At 39.3% G+C, this 20,088-nt stretch overlaps 1 protein-coding gene across 1 annotated transcript; it reads left to right on the top strand.

Moving 5' to 3' along the window:
* The first annotated feature begins 279 nt into the window (after positions 1-279).
* On the top strand, positions 280-15,450 carry knl1 (kinetochore scaffold 1). Its single transcript, XM_075459439.1, has 32 exons — positions 280-438; positions 1,071-1,105; positions 1,281-1,317; positions 1,406-1,465; positions 2,223-2,305; positions 2,396-2,451; positions 2,544-2,565; positions 2,661-2,704; positions 2,805-2,857; positions 2,947-3,682; positions 4,000-4,049; positions 4,173-4,767; positions 5,325-5,383; positions 5,647-6,232; positions 6,478-6,530; positions 6,683-9,301; positions 9,903-10,017; positions 10,117-10,175; positions 10,256-10,354; positions 10,463-10,578; positions 10,844-10,934; positions 11,198-11,314; positions 11,402-11,489; positions 11,643-11,705; positions 11,854-11,893; positions 12,016-12,120; positions 12,212-12,312; positions 12,553-12,618; positions 12,793-12,902; positions 13,213-13,334; positions 13,655-13,780; positions 14,720-15,450. Exons 2-32 carry the CDS (start codon positions 1,077-1,079, stop codon positions 14,814-14,816), a joined length of 6,597 nt encoding a protein of 2,198 aa, XP_075315554.1. The 5' UTR covers positions 280-438; positions 1,071-1,076; the 3' UTR covers positions 14,817-15,450.
* The last annotated feature ends 4,638 nt before the right edge of the window (positions 15,451-20,088 follow it).

Below are 20,088 nucleotides of genomic sequence, written 5' to 3'. Positions count from 1 at the left end.
CGCACGAATTTTAAAAATGTCCCGCCCTCAATGATCACTTCCGGTTAGTCAACGGTTTCCGGTGTAAATAATACGACCTTACTGGTCTCCAAAAGGTTTGTATTCCTCGATTCATTTCACTTAAACTTTGTAATTTTTTAAAGAAAAATTATAATTTTGATTTGGATATTTTTAACGACCAAAATGAGCAAGTAAAACAAGAAAATATGTGAGACGAATCACACGCGCAGAAATTCAGTACGCATGCGTGGGGGCGGCTAAATTCAAAACTCCAGACGTTAGCTTTGAAGCTCGTTGATGTTAGCTTCCAGTTGTGGGTTCGTGCATTGATTCATTGCCAAACTTACGTCTCGTGAAAACAGTTTAAAGTCAGTTAGCAAGTAATAACACATATGTATCCGTCATAAAACGAGGTAAATAGCTCCTAACAACTTGAAGGTATGTGGTGACATGTTTTTCTAGTGTTCGTAGTTATTATGTTGTCATTTTGTGAATAGCCAGCTAACACTAACGTTAGCGCTAACTGTTTAACAACACTAATATATGTTTTTGTAGTTGCGTGCAATGATTGTTGGCATTCGATCGATTATGTGAAAATAAAGAAAATTACTGAGTTAAGATTTTTTGGAAGACGGGTTTTGGATGAAATGAGTAGTGACCAATGACCTATGCGACTTGGCAATGTACTTACTGGTTGATTATTTAAAGTGTTTTAGCCTCAGTTATGGTACAAATATGTCTCGCTTTATATTAGCGCATTTAGCTTGCTGATAAAAGTTAAAAACAATTATAAAAAGCCCACAACCTCTGCTCGACCCATGTCTCCCTCCCCATAAAATACGATAGAAACCATAAATTCGGGAGAATAGCCCTTTCGATGTGACAAGCTGCTGCTGCACACCACAGTTGTCCTGTAAATGATTGTTTGGTTATTAATTTAATGCTCTCTGGCAATTCGTACAGTATACCAGTGAAAGTAAATCACTAAACAACAAATGTGTCTCTTCAACTTCATTTAACATATATTTTGCAAAGGCTGTGAATCAATGTATGTTTTTATATTCTTGTAGTTGAAGATGGAGCCTCTGGATCCTGCCAAGAATGTGTAAGTAAAACTAATGATACTGAACCACTGGGTGAACCACAAAGCAACATTTTTTCCATCTTCAGCATCTTTACACTCCACTCTGACATATTTAGTGTGATGTGACTGTTGTGCTGCAAGTGAAAACAGCCAGCCAAAATGCAAATCCATCATCTGATTCCATTTTGTGTTACAGGGAAGGCAGTGGATATTCCAAGCGGCGCATTTCCTCGGTCAGTGTTTGCGAAGTGCACAAAGAACAAAGTATTTCATGTGGGCAGTGACCTAGATTCATGTTGTTTACATTTTTTTTATTTTTAGATTTTAAAAGCTCCTCGGAAATCAACCATAATCCGTGACCCCGAACAACAGGAAAACGAGGTAACATTGGAATTAGTGATAATGATGTTCCAAACAAAATATCCCACGTCATACCTGTTATTACCTTTTTTTCCGCCATTGGACACTTTTGCATCCGTCTGTTGTCCCACCGATAACAATCCAATGATAAGTATATTTAAAAAAACAACAACACTGTGACATAATCTTGTCACTGTCGGAGCTTCAAATAGTGTACAAAAACCTAATGTCTCACCCCACCATCTTGGAACTACATAACTAACTTTTTACCTAACCTTTATTCTTAATAATGCTCTATTTGTTTAACACCATTTACATTTATTTTTACCTCCATATGTAAGGAACTGTATGGAACCATTATTTCTTTCTGTAGAAGCCTCATTTAGCTATGGATGAGCTATGCAAAAGCTGCAGTGCTGCCATAAATAAAGCGTTTGTTGTTTGAGAAGAGTGAGTACAGCTTTGTCAGACTTTACAACCAGCAGAACTCCCAGTAGACCACACACACTCACCAAGACTGAACAGTTTAACAGTTTAATGGGCAGTATATCAACCAAATATATATCCAACTGTGCAATTTAAAACACTGTGTGTATATATATATATATATAGCACTGCATCTTATGTGGGAGTATAAAATAAAATGACCACATTTCCTTGAAAATTGTCACGATAATATATTACTAATTGGCTATATTCATCTCTACAATAATATAAAGATATAACAATGTATAGTGGTCAAGCAGTTTATCTTTATACTGTTTTTATTTTCACTAAGGTGGAAAGTGCCAAAGCAACAGAAAAAAGGAATTCAAGGAGAGTCAGTTTTGCCCCTGCCAACGATGTTCTTCTGTTTGCCAAGTGAGTCGTCAGGACAAAAATCAGGCTTGATTTTTACATGCTGTCATTCTAACCTAACCGGTTGTTTTCTTTTTTTATTTATTTGATTAGGGACGCCAAGAATGTCTCCCCTACCCGAAGTCCTCTGCAAGAGTTAATGACAGCAAGTACGTAATATCGTAGTATGCGTATCGATATACATTTTCTTTATTTTTTATTTAAAGCGACTGTATAATTGTTCTGCTGTGTTATTCCGCAGCAGCTGCAACAACACAGACAAGGTAAGGTGATATTTTCTTTACAGCTATGCTTATTTAACTGCATTTCAGTTTAAGATTTACAAATTCAACCTTAATACTCTGTTTCCTTACAAAAGGGTTCAGGTGACGGCCACTGAAGATGGGGGTCAGCAAATCATGGGTAGGATTTTGTTTCATTCTTCTGTTTTAATTTTCTAAACAGCAAATGTTAACATGCTCTGTTATGGTGCAAATCATGGTTATTAAATGTTCAAATATAGGTATAGAAAACCTGTTGAGTGCTCCTCTACATATTTCTCAACAAAGAGACATGGTAAGTTTATTTTGTCACTGTTTTTTATCAGTTTTCTGACTTGATATTTAAGGGCGATTCAATGACACGACTTAATCAAACTTTTTTAGATCAACGTTGACAGTGGGAATGACGGGGAGAAGACAGTGGTGTTTTCCTCAGAGGATGCAGTTATGGACATGACCCACAGTCACACCATAAACATCGGCAATGATGCAGGGTTGCTTGGAGATACATCCCAAAACTATGACTTTTTACTCACAGGCAGAGAACGAAGAGTGGCTTTAGATGATGGATCCACAGATGTGTCTCTGAGTCATATTGGAAACATGGCGAGTGGGTCAATATCACTATCGACGGGCAGAAACGCAGATTTAAGTAGAGTAGAGAAGAAGAACGTACCTGCAAAAGTACCTTGTTTGGATCCTGGATTTGAAAACTTCCTTGCAAGTCTCTCCAAACCAAGTGGCTCCAGCAGCAATGCTGTAATCACCAAGATGGCACCTTTTGCTGGTTCCTCATCTGAAGACACGAACGTCTCCCTTGGCCTGAATAAAACGCATATAGATGATGTGGACAAAGAAAACCAGGTTCCAAAGTCACTTAATACCACCAAGAAGATTGGAGAATCATTGAATGGAAGTGCATTCTGTCCACAAAATGATGTGAGCATGGATATGACTGAAGCTCAGACAGGCCGTATTCTGGGAATCATTGATGATGATCCCTTTCAGTGTCTTTTTCCCACTCAAGACATGTATGCCCACTCTGACAAAAGAGCATCGCAGATGACGGAAATTAAACGGCAGCCAAGCAGTGAAACTTTGGGATCCGCTGATCCAAAAGGTACGAAAACCTATATTTTTAAATGGTTTCAGTATTCTATCGTAGGTTTTGACAGACTCCACTTCAAGAGGCACTCTTTACACTGCAGGCAAACATCAAGGTCAGATTATTAGTGATGATGAGTACTATTGAACCTTTGAGAGCAGTTGTACAACATCTTTTTTTGTTCAGGAGGAGTTTCAGGTGAATGTCTTCATGAATGTGCACAGCTACAGCTTTGGAGTGCCTGTCAGTGTAATGCGTCATGTTTTCTGTCAACTAGAAAAGTTAACTCGTAACTTTTCAAATTCTTTCTATTTCTCATTTTCCACATTCAGGAAGGAAATCCTTGATAAACCCTCCTCTGCACACTCATCAAAGACCTGTTGTGAGTTTCAGAATGATTCCGCATGAATTTTGAAAAGTGCAACGTGTATAAAAAACGTATGTTCGGTTTTGAGAATCGGTAATTGTTACGGTATGCGTTTACTTGGTGTCTTTTGTTTCGCAGATCAGCTCCAATCCAAAAGAATGCAGAGAGAAAACCATAATGTTCACTGCAGATGATGAGTTCATGGACATGACTCGGAGCCACACAGTGAGCATTGCTAGTGGTTCATTAGCTCCAGGGCAAAGATTGGATCCAGGATTTAATGAATTTCTTGTGAGGCTTTCCAAACCGAGTGAGAGCAGTGGAAATCCTGAGATTCACAGAATGAAACCTAACACTGCCCCACCCTTTAAACAGGGCATGGACACTGTTGGCTCCGTGTCACAGAATAAAACACCAAGGGCTGGTGCAGGTAAAGAAAACTGGTCGCTAAATACGAGCAGAAGCAGCGGTGAACCATTTAGTGGAGGCATAATCAGTCCCAAAGGTGGCCTAAGCACTGAAGTTCAGACGGACCACATTTTGGGAGGTGATGTGAGCATGGACATCACAGAAGCTCAAACGGGACGCATCAGAGTCCTCACTGAGTCGGATGATCCTTTTCAGTTTCTCGTTCCCTCACAAGACTTGTACCCTCTCTGTGAAAGTCAGAAGAAATCAGATGTAACTTCAGGACAGCAGAGCAGAAAAGGATTCAGATCGCCTCCCCATAAAGGTATGGAAACTACAAACTACAGTTTATTTAGACTCAAGTGAACCAAAGATCAACAAGAGTGATAACAACTAAGTAACAGCAGTAAAAACAAAAAGGAATGATGCAACATTGACACTGTAGTTAATTTAGTAATGTGGATTATTTATGTTTTGTTTTTGTTTTTTTAACAACATGATTTATATGTTTTTAGACCAAAAATAACATTAGAGTTGAAGGTGTTTAGTCTATATAATTATATTTACCTCTATTGATACTCCGCATGTGTAAAATAAATTTAAAAACAACTTAAATTTCTGAAATCCAGAGTTGATGTTTTGTTTTGCTTGACTGTCAGTTGATTATGGGTTCATTTTCACATAAATCTAACAGCAGCAACACTGATTTATTTATTTTTGATTGGCAGGAGTCATCGGTCAGTTTTTTTAACTGGAAAAAAAACTCTTGTTTCCATTTCATTACAGATTTTTACACATAAACATACCTTAAATTCCTTGTCAACTGTTCACATGGTTAACCTGAGTTTTAAATGTTAAGTGCTTTTTAACGTATGTCTCCAGATCTAGGCATGGAAACTTCATTAAAGCCATCTTTAAAGACACCGCTGAAAAGACAACAGGTGAGATTAACAACTTTAATTTTCTTATCAATACTTTCCGATAGATTAATTGATGAATAATGTACTTTAATGTTGAGTATTCAAAAGGTTTTTGTCATATATCTGGTCGGTACTGGACATTTATTCTATTTATAGTTGCGCTGAATTTGTTAATTGTTTTGATAATGAACCGATGACGCCAATATTGGATCTAAATGTATGGTCAATAGTAGGAGTTTCTCTTGTCGGACACTGGCAGTGATCGGCCTCCTCCTTTTCCACAGGAAAAACTTGCTACTGAGGATGACTACGGAGAGAAAACAGTGAAGTTTTCTGCTGATGATGCCTGTATGGATGTGACACGAAGTCACACTATAAATATTGCCACTGATCTCAACCCGCAGTTGACCCGAAATGGAGACTTTTCGACCACATGCGGAGAGAAAACTGTTTTGATGTCAGATTCCGTCAATTCTGTGAGGAAACAAAAAGGTGAAAACAGATCTTCATCCACACACAGTTTGGACCTTTTGACAAGTTTATCCAAACCAAGTGACTACAGTGTTTATCCTGAGATTACAAGAATGGCACCTACACCTGCACGATCCTCTAATGAAACAGTGTGTCCTGAAGATGACATGAGCATGGATATGACTGAAGCTCAAACAGGCTGCATTCTGGGAGGTGATGTGAGCAGGGATATGACAGGGGTTCAGACAAGCCACATTGTAGAAACTCCAGGTACAGATGATCCTCTGCAGTGTCGTTTACCCACAGAAGGCATGTACCAACAAAGTGGTAAACTGAAAAAGGCAGAGATGACTTCACATCAGCAGAGCAGTGAAGCCCTTGGCTCATCAAACTCTCAAGGTACAAAAACCTTTTATGACTTGGCTGATGGCCAAATACTTCAGCGCAATAATCAGAACAGCTCTGAATGAGTAGATTTAAACGTGAAATACAAAGTAATACTTTGAAAATGTGCTCTTCAATGCATCTTCTTGTTGCAAAAAAACAGCTTACTGTAAGAATTGGCTAAAGATTGAAATTCTACTCGGAGAGCTGCTTTGTTTAGGCTTGAATTGTGTCTAACTCCTTTCTCCATCTCTGTGTAGTTGTGGGAAACTTGTTGAAGAGTTCTTTAAAGAAGACGGTGCAAAGACATCAGGTGAGATTAAACACAAGCTTTCTCTGACCTTCCTTTCTTAAAAGATAAAAGTAGCAAATAATTCCTTTTTATTTGATTGTAATTTCATGAATTGTGGTTATTTAACATTTCAGCGAAAAGTTGATTGTTTTCTTCTTGCGTGTCATCCTCAGATTCAGTTTGATGCTGAAGATGACTGCCGAGATAAAACAGTGAGGTTTTCTTCTGATGATGCCTGTATGGAGCTTACACAAAGTCTCACTGCAAACATTGTCAGTAAGTTACCACTGCAGTCGTACCAAAATGCCGACTTACCAGCAAACGGAGAGACAACAGGGAGGTTTACTGAAAAAGCTGCAGCCATGGATGTCACACAAAGTCACACTGCAAACATTGCCACTCAGTTAGATGTGCTGTCACACCAACATGTGGACCTCTTACCTGCCAGTGGAGAGAAGACCGTGAGGTTTAGTGCCAATGACGCAGCCATGGATGTGACAAGAAGCCACACTGTTAACATTTCCACTGATCTGAATATGCTTTCTCACCAAAATGTGAACCTTTTACCTGCCAACGGAGAGAAGACGGTTAGGTTTACGGCTAATGCTGATGCCATGGACGTGACAAGAAGCCACACTATAGATATTGCCACCAATTTTGAACCTACATTAAACCAAAATGTGGACTTATTACCTGCTAACACAGAGAAGACTGGGAGGTTCACTGCAAATAACACACTCAGGGATGGGACACAAAGTCCCACTGTTAACATTGCCACTCAGTTAGATATGCTGTCACACCAAAATGTGGACCTCTTACCTGCCAGTGGAGAGAAGACCGTGAGGTTTAGTGCCAATGACGCAGCCATGGATGTGACAAGAAGCCACACTGTTAACATTTCCACTGATCTGAATATGCTTTCACGCCAAAATTTGGCCTTTGTAACTGCGAACGAAGAGAAAACAAAGAGGTTCACTGCTAAAGCTGCAGCAATGGATGTGACACAAAGTCGCACTGTAAACATTGCTACTGATTTAAATATAAATATGCTGTCACACCAAAATGTGAACCTTTTACCTGCCAACGGAGAGAAGACAGTTAGGTTTACAGCTAATGCTGATGCCATGGACGTGACAAGAAGCCACACTATAGATATTGCCACCAATTTTGAACCTACATTAAACCAAAATGTGGACTTATTACCTGCTAACACAGAGAAGACTGGGAGGTTCACTGCAAATAACACACTCAGGGATGGGACACAAAGTCCCATTGTAAACAATCCCACCAACTTTGGACTGAAATCAAATCACCAAAATGCAGACTTTGTGTCTACTTGTGGAGAGAAAACTGTGAGGTTCACTACAGATGATGCCGCTATGGATATGACCCAGAGCCTCACCGTTAATATTGCCGGTACCTCCATGTCAGATTCATTTTTACCACACCAAAGTGCCGCACCCATTCATGAAAATATCAGTTCTTCTGTTAGTGTGAGGAAGGCTGACGGTGACACCTGTGTTCCACATTCAAAAGGGTCTTCATCAGCACATGGTTTAGATCAAGAATTAAAAAACTCACTGTCTGAAACTGGTCCCTGGGCTATTTCTAAAGCAGATGCTGCTGATGCACCGTTCCTACCAGAAACTCAAGCTTCAAACGACTCTGTGGGTCAGCTAGAAACGCAGAAACCTGACACAAATGCTTATTATGAAGCTCCAGGTTTGGTTTCAGCTGTCGACGAGACGCCAGTAAATGAAACAATGACTGACTGTCCAGAAATCAGTGCAAGTATGGACATGACTGAGGTTCAAACGGGGTGCATTTTGGGACAAACGTGCACAGATGAGCCCCCTCGAGGTCTTTTTTCAACACAGGACCCAAGTTCCGACCATGTGAGGGAAACCAAGTTGACTTTTCAGAACATTGAGGCACTGGGATCATCCAGCCCCGATGATGCAGAAATCCCAAATCCTCCACATTCTTTCGACTCGAATGAAACGGAGACCATGAAAGAACATGAACCAGGAACTGCAGCTTGTCGTTCGACACGGATGATGGAAAGTTCACCAAACGCTGTGGACCAAGGTGTTGATGCCAAGCGTTCACGAACATCTAGACGAGTGAGTTTAGCTGATCTCCAGTCAAAGGTCAGACGTTTGAGCCACATGATAAATACAGCTCCAGATGCTACGGCCACGGATAGCTGCACAGCACCTTTGCCTCAATCAGACCACGACCTGAATGATTATTCAAACGATAAACCCACATCCCCACCTGAAGCTGCTCCAGAGCTGGAAATAGGTTTGGCAAATACACAAGATGACACGCAAGCTCAAGTTGTTTCGCAAGATGAACAAACTTCTGCTGCAACTCCTTTCAACTTGAAAACGAAACAGCTTATGTCGAGACTATCTGTGGGAGGCTTTAAGGCAAAACTTCCTCGTAGAAGCAACATTGAGAATTCAAAGAGGATTTTTTCTGTGGGAGAAACTACAAGGACAGTTAATGTCAATGTAACCAGTCAGCTGAATGACTTTGAAAATGATGTCAGTGATATCTGTGATGAAGAGCTGTGCAGCTATGAAGATGTGTCAGAAACGCTGGACACCAGGAGTCCTGCTAAAGTCTCTGAAAAGGAGAGTCCTTCCCAGGAGTTCAACGTGTTTGAGCCTTTAGCAGAAGATGTTTTCATCGGCGCCGTCCACAGACAAAAGAGACCTCTGCCAGAGTATGGCGACAGTAAGGAGGGCGACAAGAGACTCAAAGCATCCACTGAGTTTATTGAGCAGGTACGTTCATTTTGAACACTTTACGTGTGAACTAAGGTTGAGTTCTGTATATTCTGAAATTCTAACTGAGCAAAAGATCAGGTTTTTTGTTTTTTTTTAAAGAAATGCTTCTTAATTGTCTTTGTTTGGCCCCTGTTTAGTGGATATGTATCAGGGTTTCATTTCCAAAATAATGCAAAGTCAAAGCCACTTCCTTGTTGACTTGTCTTGGTATACTGGATAAAATCAGATTAATAGATATTTCCACATAAGTGATTGTATTTTGAAGTTTCCATTAAGTTTGAACCAGTTAAATTAGGTATTTCCTGAACTGTTGTTTCAAATAAAAAAACACCTAGTGACCCTTGAAATAAACCCAGTTCTGGGTTCAGTTCTGTTCACATTAGGTTTTTATTAGATCTTGGGTAAATTGGGTTGCGTGTCACTCGTGATAATTCAAGGCCCTTTTTAAACAAACAAATAGGTATCATTATTTAAGTAAATGTCACAGATGAGAGAATGAAGATTGCATTTTCAAGATATATGTAACTACTTTGTATTGTGGTGTTCTTTTTTTTTTTTAAGACTTTTCTTTGCTTTTTTTTCTCCTCCGACACTTCAGTGTGACGCTGTTGAGTGTGACAGTGACATCGCTACAGCTCATATCACCACACAGTCCATCGAGTCCTCCAGCTATAGTCACTCAGCCAGCAGATGTGAAGCTGCCTATGAGTCCAGTGAGTTTTGATTTGAAATGGATGGCTGTGATTTAGATCCTGTGACGCTCACACCTGTTAATCATCTATGATTTTATTTTATTTTTTTCTTTATTACAGCTACTAAACACAGCCTGTTTGAATCCCAGCTGGAGGATTACACCAGTGATGCTCAGAAAGTATGTTTGTTTTCACATACATTTTGAAAGCACATTTTTTGCTGGTCTCATATGTAACTCCGCTCAATGGTTGATTACAGAAACTCGAAGATGGCACAATAACAGTTTTAGAGTTTTTCAAACTCTTCAACATAGACTTTGTCATCCATAATCCTCGGCAAAGTGTTGTTCCCGGCAGAGTGAGTTCAATTCAATCTCCATTTGAATAGAAGATGCATCAGTCTGTACAGGATAAACAGTCAAATATACTACTGTAATGTTTTCTTTTTGTCTATTTGTTCTTGAAGCTTTTGTCTGACACAGACAGCACATCAATAGATTTATTAAAAGACCGGCACATAAGCCGTCCTAAACAGCTGGTCTATGAGACGGACATCCAGACCCTCGCAGAGAAGGTGGAAGGGTATGTAAACTTCAGCTTGAAAACATCTTTATGAGTAAAAAAAAAAAAAGGAGGAAAACTCTGTACATTTAGTATCTAAAGAAATGTGCGTAAACATTTGTTTTTATCTCCATGAGAAGAGTTTGTGTCTTCAAGTTCTTACAGCCTCTTGTAACCTGAATGCCTCTTAAAAAAAGAGCTGAAGTTTGAAATTGCTCATTAGTTGTTCGGTGAACTTGGCTGTAGGTTTAAGGGTTAAAGAAGTTTGTTTTCATTCTCTGTCCAGGTTAAAGGGTCGAATGCGGGATCTGGACAAACATCTTACAACTGTTAATAGACCTCTTTTGGAAGAGATGAGGTACTCGTCAGAGAAAGAGGTATTAAAAGACCATTCAATTTCCTTCTAAAACTACAATGTCAGTCGGTATCATCTCTGTTTCTTGTGACTTTCACGATGTCCGATGGGCTAATATTACTTATTGATTGCAGCACAACAACTCACTTTTTTAAAGAACCTTTAAATGAACATTTTTAGATTTAGTCCGTACGGCTTTTTTTGTGCGTGTGTGTGAAACAGTGACAGTATGGAATTTAGCTCAGGATCACTTTTCACCTTCATCATATTTGTTTAAACCAACAGATCAAATCTTTTGGTGCTAAACTGAAGGAAAGAAATAACTTCTTTAGAAAAACAAGCAAAGTTCAGCATCATGAAATGAAGGAGGTCCTCAACTCAAATCTTAAGCGGGCTAACCTGGTAAGACCTTCTCTTAGAGTAGTAAACTTTAACATTGGGCTTTGTTTCCAACCTGAAACGTAATTTAGATTTGTTCTTTTGTTTCAGGAGGAGCATCAGAAGTTGAGAGGAACAATAGAGGAGGCAGATGTGATGATAAAAAGTCTGGATGACCGCATTGGTGAATTAGAAGCAGGTATGGCTACAGTTGACAGGTGACCGTCTTGTTGGCGATTCCATCCACTTTTGTGGATTTTTCTTAATAGACTAAATAACTGAAATTGTCAACAGCACTACAGCAGATGAGTTATAACAGCTTGACCTGTTGTTTTTTCCCTCTTTCATTTAGAACTTGCTGCAGTTGAGGAAAAAGACTCTGAAGACGAACCAAGTCTGAAATCACTGCAGGAAGGTAACTAGTGATACAGCTAGTTTAAAAAATATATTTATGTTTATTTATTTATTTGATTGGTATTATTATTACGTTATTGTTTTTGTTTTTCTCACTTGACTTGAACAGAGTAAGTCATTGTACTTTGTTTTCTGTTTGTTCTCAACAGGAATGAAGAAAGTCACTGAAACTTTGGAAGATAACAACAGGTGAGTTGAGATTATCAAGTAGCCTGTCCAATTGATTTTAATAGCAATGTTTTATTTTTGCCTGTAGTTATAAAGCAAAATCACTAAATGTATAAAGACTTACTTTTTGTTTCTTATTTTAGACAAATAACTGAACTGGAGATGCAGAAAAAGCAGAATTCCAGTAAACTCAACAGACTGAAAGCTGAGACGAGGAACCTGGAGAGCCACGTGGACATGCTCGACACGTCAGTTTCTGAATTCATCGGTTTTTCTAACAACATTTCTGATATGCCAGAATCTTAAAGGGAAATCCTATTTGTATGCTTTTTACATTAGGTTGCATGAATGGAAGATCGGAGAGAAGAGGCACAACTGCACAGTCTACACTTTTCTCCATGAGACCGTGCTCCTGCAGTTGGCGTACAAAAAGTCCACTGGTAGGATTTTTCTGTGTTACCTCATACAGGCTGATGGTTAAAACATCTGAGTAATTGATCTCTAAAGGCCTGTGATAATGCTTCCAGCCACACTTCAGTCACTGATGTCACTTCCTGCTTTTTAGTCTGTAGGCTTGTTCTCCAACGCTTTTAACTTCTAGCTACAGTTTCCTCACACTTCTGGAGATTTGTTCACTTTAAGATCACTCTAATATCCTAAAATGTTTTCTACTTTTTAAGGAAATGACGCAGACAGTGGACCGGAGCAGAAAATAACAAAAATTGCCTTCAAATTAGAGCTCGACGGTGAGACAATAAAACACAGGAGTTATTGTTGCTACGATCTAAGTGAATATGTTGCTTTTGTATTGGTTCAAATGCATCTCTACATCATCTGTGCTTGTTATTTCCCAGGCTAAATAAACCTCTTTTCCTTTGTGAAGATGATTTTGTAAAAAAGAAAATGTGTTTTCTTACCAGAGGAGAAGTCCCAGTTCAATGCCCAGCTCGTTCACAAACTGGTCTCCCAGTACATTGAGGGAGAATCGGCCTGGGTGGAGAAATACCCAACGAGGAGGCATGTTCCCAAGGTCGGTGTGAATAAAGATGACTTTCAGGTCTGGTTAAAGTTGACCCGTTCTGGATTCTGGACTTTTTCACAGACGATGCAAATAGCCACAAGCACAAAAGTCCACCTAGCTTCTTGTTTGCCGGCTTTCATCATGACAGAAACACTAGCTGATGCGCCACCAGTGAGAGACGGCACGACAGATGAAAGTGACTAATGGTGTTCTATTAGACATCGACGAGACAGACGACAAAGAAATAAGAAAAATAAATCAATAAAACTGTGACTGTAAATGGAATTTTCAGCCAAAGCTTGTCTGCTGTTTCGTTCAGCTGCTTCATGACGTCAGCTTGGTGGTGAGTCGTTGTCGTCTGCTGGGAGAGGAGCTGCGTCTGCTGAGAATGTGGGGAGGTCTGCGGCTCGATATACTCCACATCAGCTGCATGGACACTCAGTAAGAATCTGCTCCACAGAAGATGATTCTTATTTCCCTCCTTTATCAAATATCCATGCAAATGTTTATCTGAGTCACCAACCTGCTGCACTCCTTTCTCACTTCAGCTGGGATTTATGTTGAATGTTTGATGTTTCCCCTCTCATGTCAGCAGTGATACTATGACTATAATGTAGTTCCATGTGAACAACAACATTGTGACATTTTGTCCTAATAAATATAGATTAAGACTCACATCTAGATGTGTGTGCAAGTCATCGTGCAATTTTAAACCAGCAGAGAGTTTACATCCTGTAAGATATCTTGTTTTCTTCTTCCAGAGTGCACATCGTCTTCAGCAGTCTCAAGAAATGTTCCAAGTTTGAGGTGGTCTTCTCCGTCAGTTTGGCAGACCAACTCTGCGTTCTTCACGTTGAAAGCTTCAACAACATCATTGGAAGCACAACGTAAGTAATGATAATCAGAAGCTTAAAAAAGTCTGCTTGTACTCTTTAAGCATTCAACATTGTTAAAGCTGCATTATGTACAGTGATGCTGAAGAGTTCTCTGTATTTCTGGATTAACTTGACCTAATACAGCATCAGGTTACCACACCAGTCCAACTAGATCAACTCAGTCCAAGATAAAAAAAAAAAAATAAAAAAAAATGTTACACAGAATAAAAGATGAACACAACCCAATTAAATAAATAAGATTTATTTATTTTTTTTAATTGTCATTCATTTTATGGTGGAAAAGGATCCAGTATCAGTATGTATTTGTTTCAGTGTCTGCTGCAGTTTCTAAATATTTCCAGTAACTGTTGATCAGTCCTGGACAGCTTCAACTCTGGGAAATCTGTGGATTTCCCTATAGGAACTGCTCATTTCAGGGCCCGTTACACCATTTAGCTGAATTAAAGACAGGATTTTAACAAGGCCTTTCCAAAACATTACCTTTATCCAGCCGCTCTTTGTTAGAACGACCTGTGTACTCAGGACAGTTGTGGCCAAGGTTCTCTCACGTTTAAAAATGTGGCGTTATTACTCCCAAATTCATTGTTTCAGTCCTGCAACGGTTCCGAATTATCACACTTGCCACTATGTTTTACAAATGGGCTAAAGTTCTTCTACTGGAGTATGTTTTCCTTTCTCCAAACAAAATGCTTCTCATTTAACTTCTGAACACTGTTTCGGTCAGAATTTTCATGGACAGATACTGAATAGATCCCTGAAGTTCACATCAGATTAGTGATGTGGATCCACTATGAATAAATTCTTGAGTGTAACATTTCTTTGTAGTATTGGCAGTTCTTAAGTGTTAACAAACAAGCAGCACTGCAACATCTTTTAAAGCCAGATGAAACGAGACAAAGTGTTATATTCAGTCTTTTCATTTATTTGCAGGATCCAACAGATTGAAGAAATCGTGGCAGCATTCACTCCAGCCAAGAACCTCTTGACCAAGATCGTCAAAAAGATTCATGATACTCTGCTCTGTTGAGATCAGGAATACGTCCGCCATCACATTTTCCATCTGAACCGTTTGTAATCAAACTCTGTTGAACAGTATAGGTGTTAAAAACTTTAAATTCTATTCCAAGGACTAAAAACAAAAATCAAATCAAAAGAAAATATGTGTACAGTTTCCACTCGCTTATGTTGTAAAATAACTGATTTTTTTTTTTTTTTTCTTATGTGTCCTTCTAATGAATCTAATAGTTAAATGTACATAAACGTACTGTTAGAAAAAGGAGTAAAACTGGTGTTTTCAACATAGGCCGCTTCAAAAAAGTTCTATGCTTCAACATTAGTTTATAGAAAAGATTTTGAGCTATTAGGAATTTATTCCTGTTATTGAAAAGTGTAAAAGAGGAGTGAGTTTCTTCCAGATAAGAATTTGGTTTAATTTCTATGTCTCTCAGTGATCATGATTATTTTAGCTCAGTTGCCTTTCGGTGTTCCGGAGCAGCTTCCACAGTCCCCTCTAGATGGTGGACATGCACCGTCATCTTATAGCGACTCAGTGAACAACTAAGCATTCAGCATGTAAATATCTTTTATTTTGTTCACACTGAGACCGCCATCAACACATAATCTTTAAAGATGTACAACGATTGCTACTGTTGCCATTTAAAAGCAGGAGTTGTAAAATAAATATACATGTTTTGCATTAATATTCTGTGAGTGAGTTTGTCTGCCACGCCTCACGGAACATTTGTAGGTTTACATCAATCCTTCCATAACTTGTTTTATCATGTTTCAGTAATGAGAAACGATTAGCAGAATGTGAAGCGAGGTTAGAGATGTAGTGATGCTGGAACATGAACAGCAAATGAATGGTTTCTGCTGCACTTGCTGTTCTGTGATTAAGCTTTAGAGGGCGCTATGGATTTATGAAATATATAATGCCAAAGCCATCGTCTCTTGCTGGGAAAAAAACGGAAGTTTCTGCCATAGTGATTTGCTAATATTACTCTTAAAATGGGGAAATTAGAACGTGTTAATAAGGACAAGTAGTAGAGAGTGGGCTATAAACCATAAATAAGTTTGAATTCACATTATTGGAAGAATGAAGAGCTTGAATTTATGGGCTCCTGCCGACAAATGTGAAATATATTCTACTGCTTTGATTCCATCAGATGGGAAATTTAGACTTAAAGTTCCCAGCTTTTTCATGAAACATCATTTCATAGCAATATCGTAAAGTGTACGACTTATTGTTGTTGTAGCTGTATTGCCAGATCAAACCATCCTTACTTACTTAGAATCAGTTAAAGGCAAAATGAGGAGTAGAAAACGTGAGCTTGATCTTGCAGCTGTCCTCAGCCCAGAATGGTCAAGAAGTGACTGACATGGACAGTGTCCAGAGTTCATCTGAAAGGTCAAACGACCAGAGACGAGCCTCCAAGAGGATGGAGGGAGTGGGCACTGACAGTCCACTCCCTGAGCTGCAACGTCAAGGGTCAGAGTGGACTTTCCAAACCGTCACCCTCGAGTGAGCCATCAGGGAGACGGGTTCCACCCTCCTGCCCCCAGGAACAATGGCTGCTGTCAAACTAAATGGAGGACAGCAGCGTATGGGTCTCCTGACCTCCAAAGGGTCAACTCGATTTGATTTTAATCGATCAGTGGAAGTTATTTGTTATTCGTTTAAGAGCCCGAGTGATTATTTTATTAGATTATCATACAAAAGTGCAAATAGGAGCAAGGATTTTCAACTAACTCAAGAGTAATCCAGTTTAAGGGATGGTCGAATTTTCTGTTTGGGATTGTATCTGTTTTTTTTTCCCTCCTTGTCACATAACAGCAGAAATTAGCTCGAGTCGGTGCTCTTACATATTGCGTCAGCAAAATGAGAAAGTTTTATCCCAATGTTTATAATATAAATTAGTTAATTAGTTAATTAGTTATAATATAGTTAGATTTTAGAGCTATTTTAAGGGAATAACTCTTAAACATAAGGTGGGTGGGTCAGGGTAGCAGAGCGGGTAGCTAAGCATCAACAAAACAAAGGAGCTGAAGGTGGAACTCATGAGATCCAGGACAACTCCTGCTTTTCTTTCCATGGTGGGTAGATGGTGGAATGTGCACAGAAATAAATCGGAATAAAACTGAAAAAGCAGGTAGGACCAGAAACTGCTGCTTTCAGGATGAGGGCCCATAACCGGCACCATGCTTCAGATGTATTATGAGTCTGAATGCTGGTGTCACATTGTACACTGCTCTGCCAGTTGGGTCCTGGACGTGTGACAGTGAGGAGGAGCGTGTTAATTCAAATACTGTTAAAGATAAAAGCTCCACCTTATGGCACCAGACGTCCTTCGGTCTTCTTCATTTGTAAGCTTGAGCAGCAAAGCAGTTTTTCTGTTTGAATGATTTAAATTAATTGTGATGTTTCTGTGCTTGCCTTTCATCAGGCAAACACAGGGAGAGATGGTTGTCATCCAGAATTCATGGCAAACTATTATATAGTTGATTCTATTTTTCTTGAAGCCACAAATGTCAACCTCATAGTGCTATTTACAGTCAGGGCATTACAAAAGTCTGTATCTATGTCCTTAAATCCCTCCAGTCATTGATCATTGCATGGAAGTGTATCACTAAATGACACTGTGCTTGTTGTTGGGATCTGAACTAAAACCCATGAGAGAAGGATTTTACGAGGGTTCCATACACTTCAGCAATTGGGGATGTTTGTGCTTCACTCAAAGTACATCATCTGGTGAAATATATGTATTTTTTTTTCTGCCCGACAGACAAACATTTTATTGCATTTTAGATTAAATTAGGTATCAACCCATTGTCACCACAACAAAAGCCTAATTCTGTCAAGTGGAACATTTGGCCTCGAGTGACCTGGTTCAAATCTGTTTATCCTGAGATCCAGGAGCAGTATTTCACCCAAGTAACCTCATCAGTGTTCTCTGCTGACAACAGAAAGAAGAAAGGATTGGGGTAATATAATTTGTTTGGGATGATGGAAGACTGCTTTACAGATTCATTCGTTTTCAGGTACTGCAGCCGGCTACCAATCACACGGGAGCTTTATTCCAGGTAGTCAGACATGAGAAGCGTGTGCATTTTATTGTACATAAATCTACTTGTAAAGACCATTTTAACCATTGGAATAGAAACATCAGCTATGACGGTTATGAGCTTTGAGGTAAAACTTGAACATGACAGCTACTGTATATGTTAATTCACATTTAAATGCTGGAAACAGTGAAATATTCTCTGAAACTTGATGGCGTCTCTGTCGTTTCTTTTTTCAAACAATAGAGAAAAATCTTGACCCCTACATTGGGAGGATCTCGCTTTGTTACTCAATCAGCATAAAGTGTTTCTGAGAGACCACCATTATCTGATGATGCAACATTTCTGTCCTAATGGTAGAGGTTCATTTCAGGACTCTTTCAGGCCACCAAGCAGATGCCATCTTTGGCTCTGAGTGCTTTATGAATATTAAGCACTTTTTAAGATTTTGCAGCAGTCCACCCAATTATTCATCCTCCTCCACTGCATGTGAAATCTAATGCAATTGAAGCTGAATGATTTTGCTGAGGACTGTAACATACTACACGACAGAGTAAGATGGCTGAATTTATTAGGTGTCACCCTCGGGTTACAACTCAAAGTATTGGCCAAATAAAAATTGCTAATTATACAGTGTTGACATGATATTGTGCTGTATATGTTGTTGTTAAGAGAGGTTTCCATAACCATCATTTTAGTTCCTGGCCTGTGCCAAAATACAGATTCATAGAATAAGTGCTGATTACTCATCTCCTTCACATAGATTTGAATTAATGCTAAAGCTGAGCAACCAACAGCAACTATGGTGTTGGTTGCTGGTATTTAAATCTTGATCATAGATTCCTGGGTTTGATAACTAGATCTAAATCCTAACACTGATGGACTCGCACATTATATTTCTGTGTAATATATATTAATGTGATGGGATTCTGTTGGGATCCAGTTCTGGAGCCAGTGTTCTCTGCATTGCTTGATTTTTACGATTGATCATCATATGAGAGTTTCAAGATTCTCTTCCACCCAACACATGCATACAACCAAGACCTGATAAATGGGACTAGTCAATACATCTTGGACCAATAAATGACTACAAGGGGAAACCAGAAAGCTGCCGGTACCAAAATCTTGCTCCTTGTAAAAAGATCTAGATGAAGTTAAAACTGCAGCCATCACTGTAGCCGTACTTACAGGGCAGCAACACATCCAGAGTTTAGTAATTCACCTCAGCTGTCCTCTTCCTCTGACCTTGTATCCAAATGAATCCATCGAACAACTCGTCCACGTTTCGTACATAATTTAATCATCTCGCACTGCTGCTGGAGTCCAGCTGTGGCAGCTTTACTCGCAACAAAGATAGCACAGTTTGGAAATTTGCTGGACAGAGAAAGCATGTAATACTGTCAACGAGAGGAGCAGTCTCAAATTTAGAGGAATGGTACAATAACTGGAGTTGAGGAATTGCCTTGTGGGTTTCTACTGCCATTAACAACATCCGTTGCACTCGAAAGGTCTTACACTGTACATTCAAGTGTGCTAAAAGAAAGGCAGGGACTCTGATACCACATATATCCACTCCTGACACATCCATTTAATTTTCAGTTTTAATTGGCAGACATACATTTTTAAGTGAGTATAAATATGTAACATATCCAACATTTGTAGGACATACAGTGCACAAAAGAAAACTTAATCAATCAAAATGCATTCTGGCACTTAAACAAATGTGGCCAATAAGAAGAATATGACCGATTTCTATACATTTGATAATACAGCATTATTGTTTTCTCACTATTTTACTTTAAAGGTTAGAGAAACCTTTGAAATAAAGTACCAGCACAAAGGATCCCACATAAAACTGTGACTTTGTGTGTCGAAACGGAGGTGTGTGAGGCCTTGTCTACGCAGTTGTCATGCCATGCTCCCGTGTCCATCAGCGACCCCCACCCAACATTTCCCACTCACAATCATCCCGCTCTATACTGTAGGCCGTCTGTGGAGCTTAGGTTATATTGTTAGGGAGCATTAGAGAGCATCTTAATTGGTCCTTCCAGGCAGGTAATTAGCTCTGATGGCATGTGCTCCCACGGTGATGCGAATGACAGGGGGGCATGACCACGTCCTGCCCCTCACCCTAATCACCAATACACAAGGAAGGACTATGTGACCCACGGAGCTGCCACATTCTCTAGTCATTCTTAGTACAAGACAATGGGTCTGGCTGGTTAAAATAGGCTCCCTCT

This window comes from Odontesthes bonariensis, chromosome 24, assembly GCF_027942865.1.
Source record: "Odontesthes bonariensis isolate fOdoBon6 chromosome 24, fOdoBon6.hap1, whole genome shotgun sequence".
NCBI classification, from domain to species: domain Eukaryota; kingdom Metazoa; phylum Chordata; class Actinopteri; order Atheriniformes; family Atherinopsidae; genus Odontesthes; species Odontesthes bonariensis.
The sequence above is the reverse complement of the archived record's forward strand: the minus strand, read 5'-3'. Positions and strand labels throughout refer to the sequence as shown.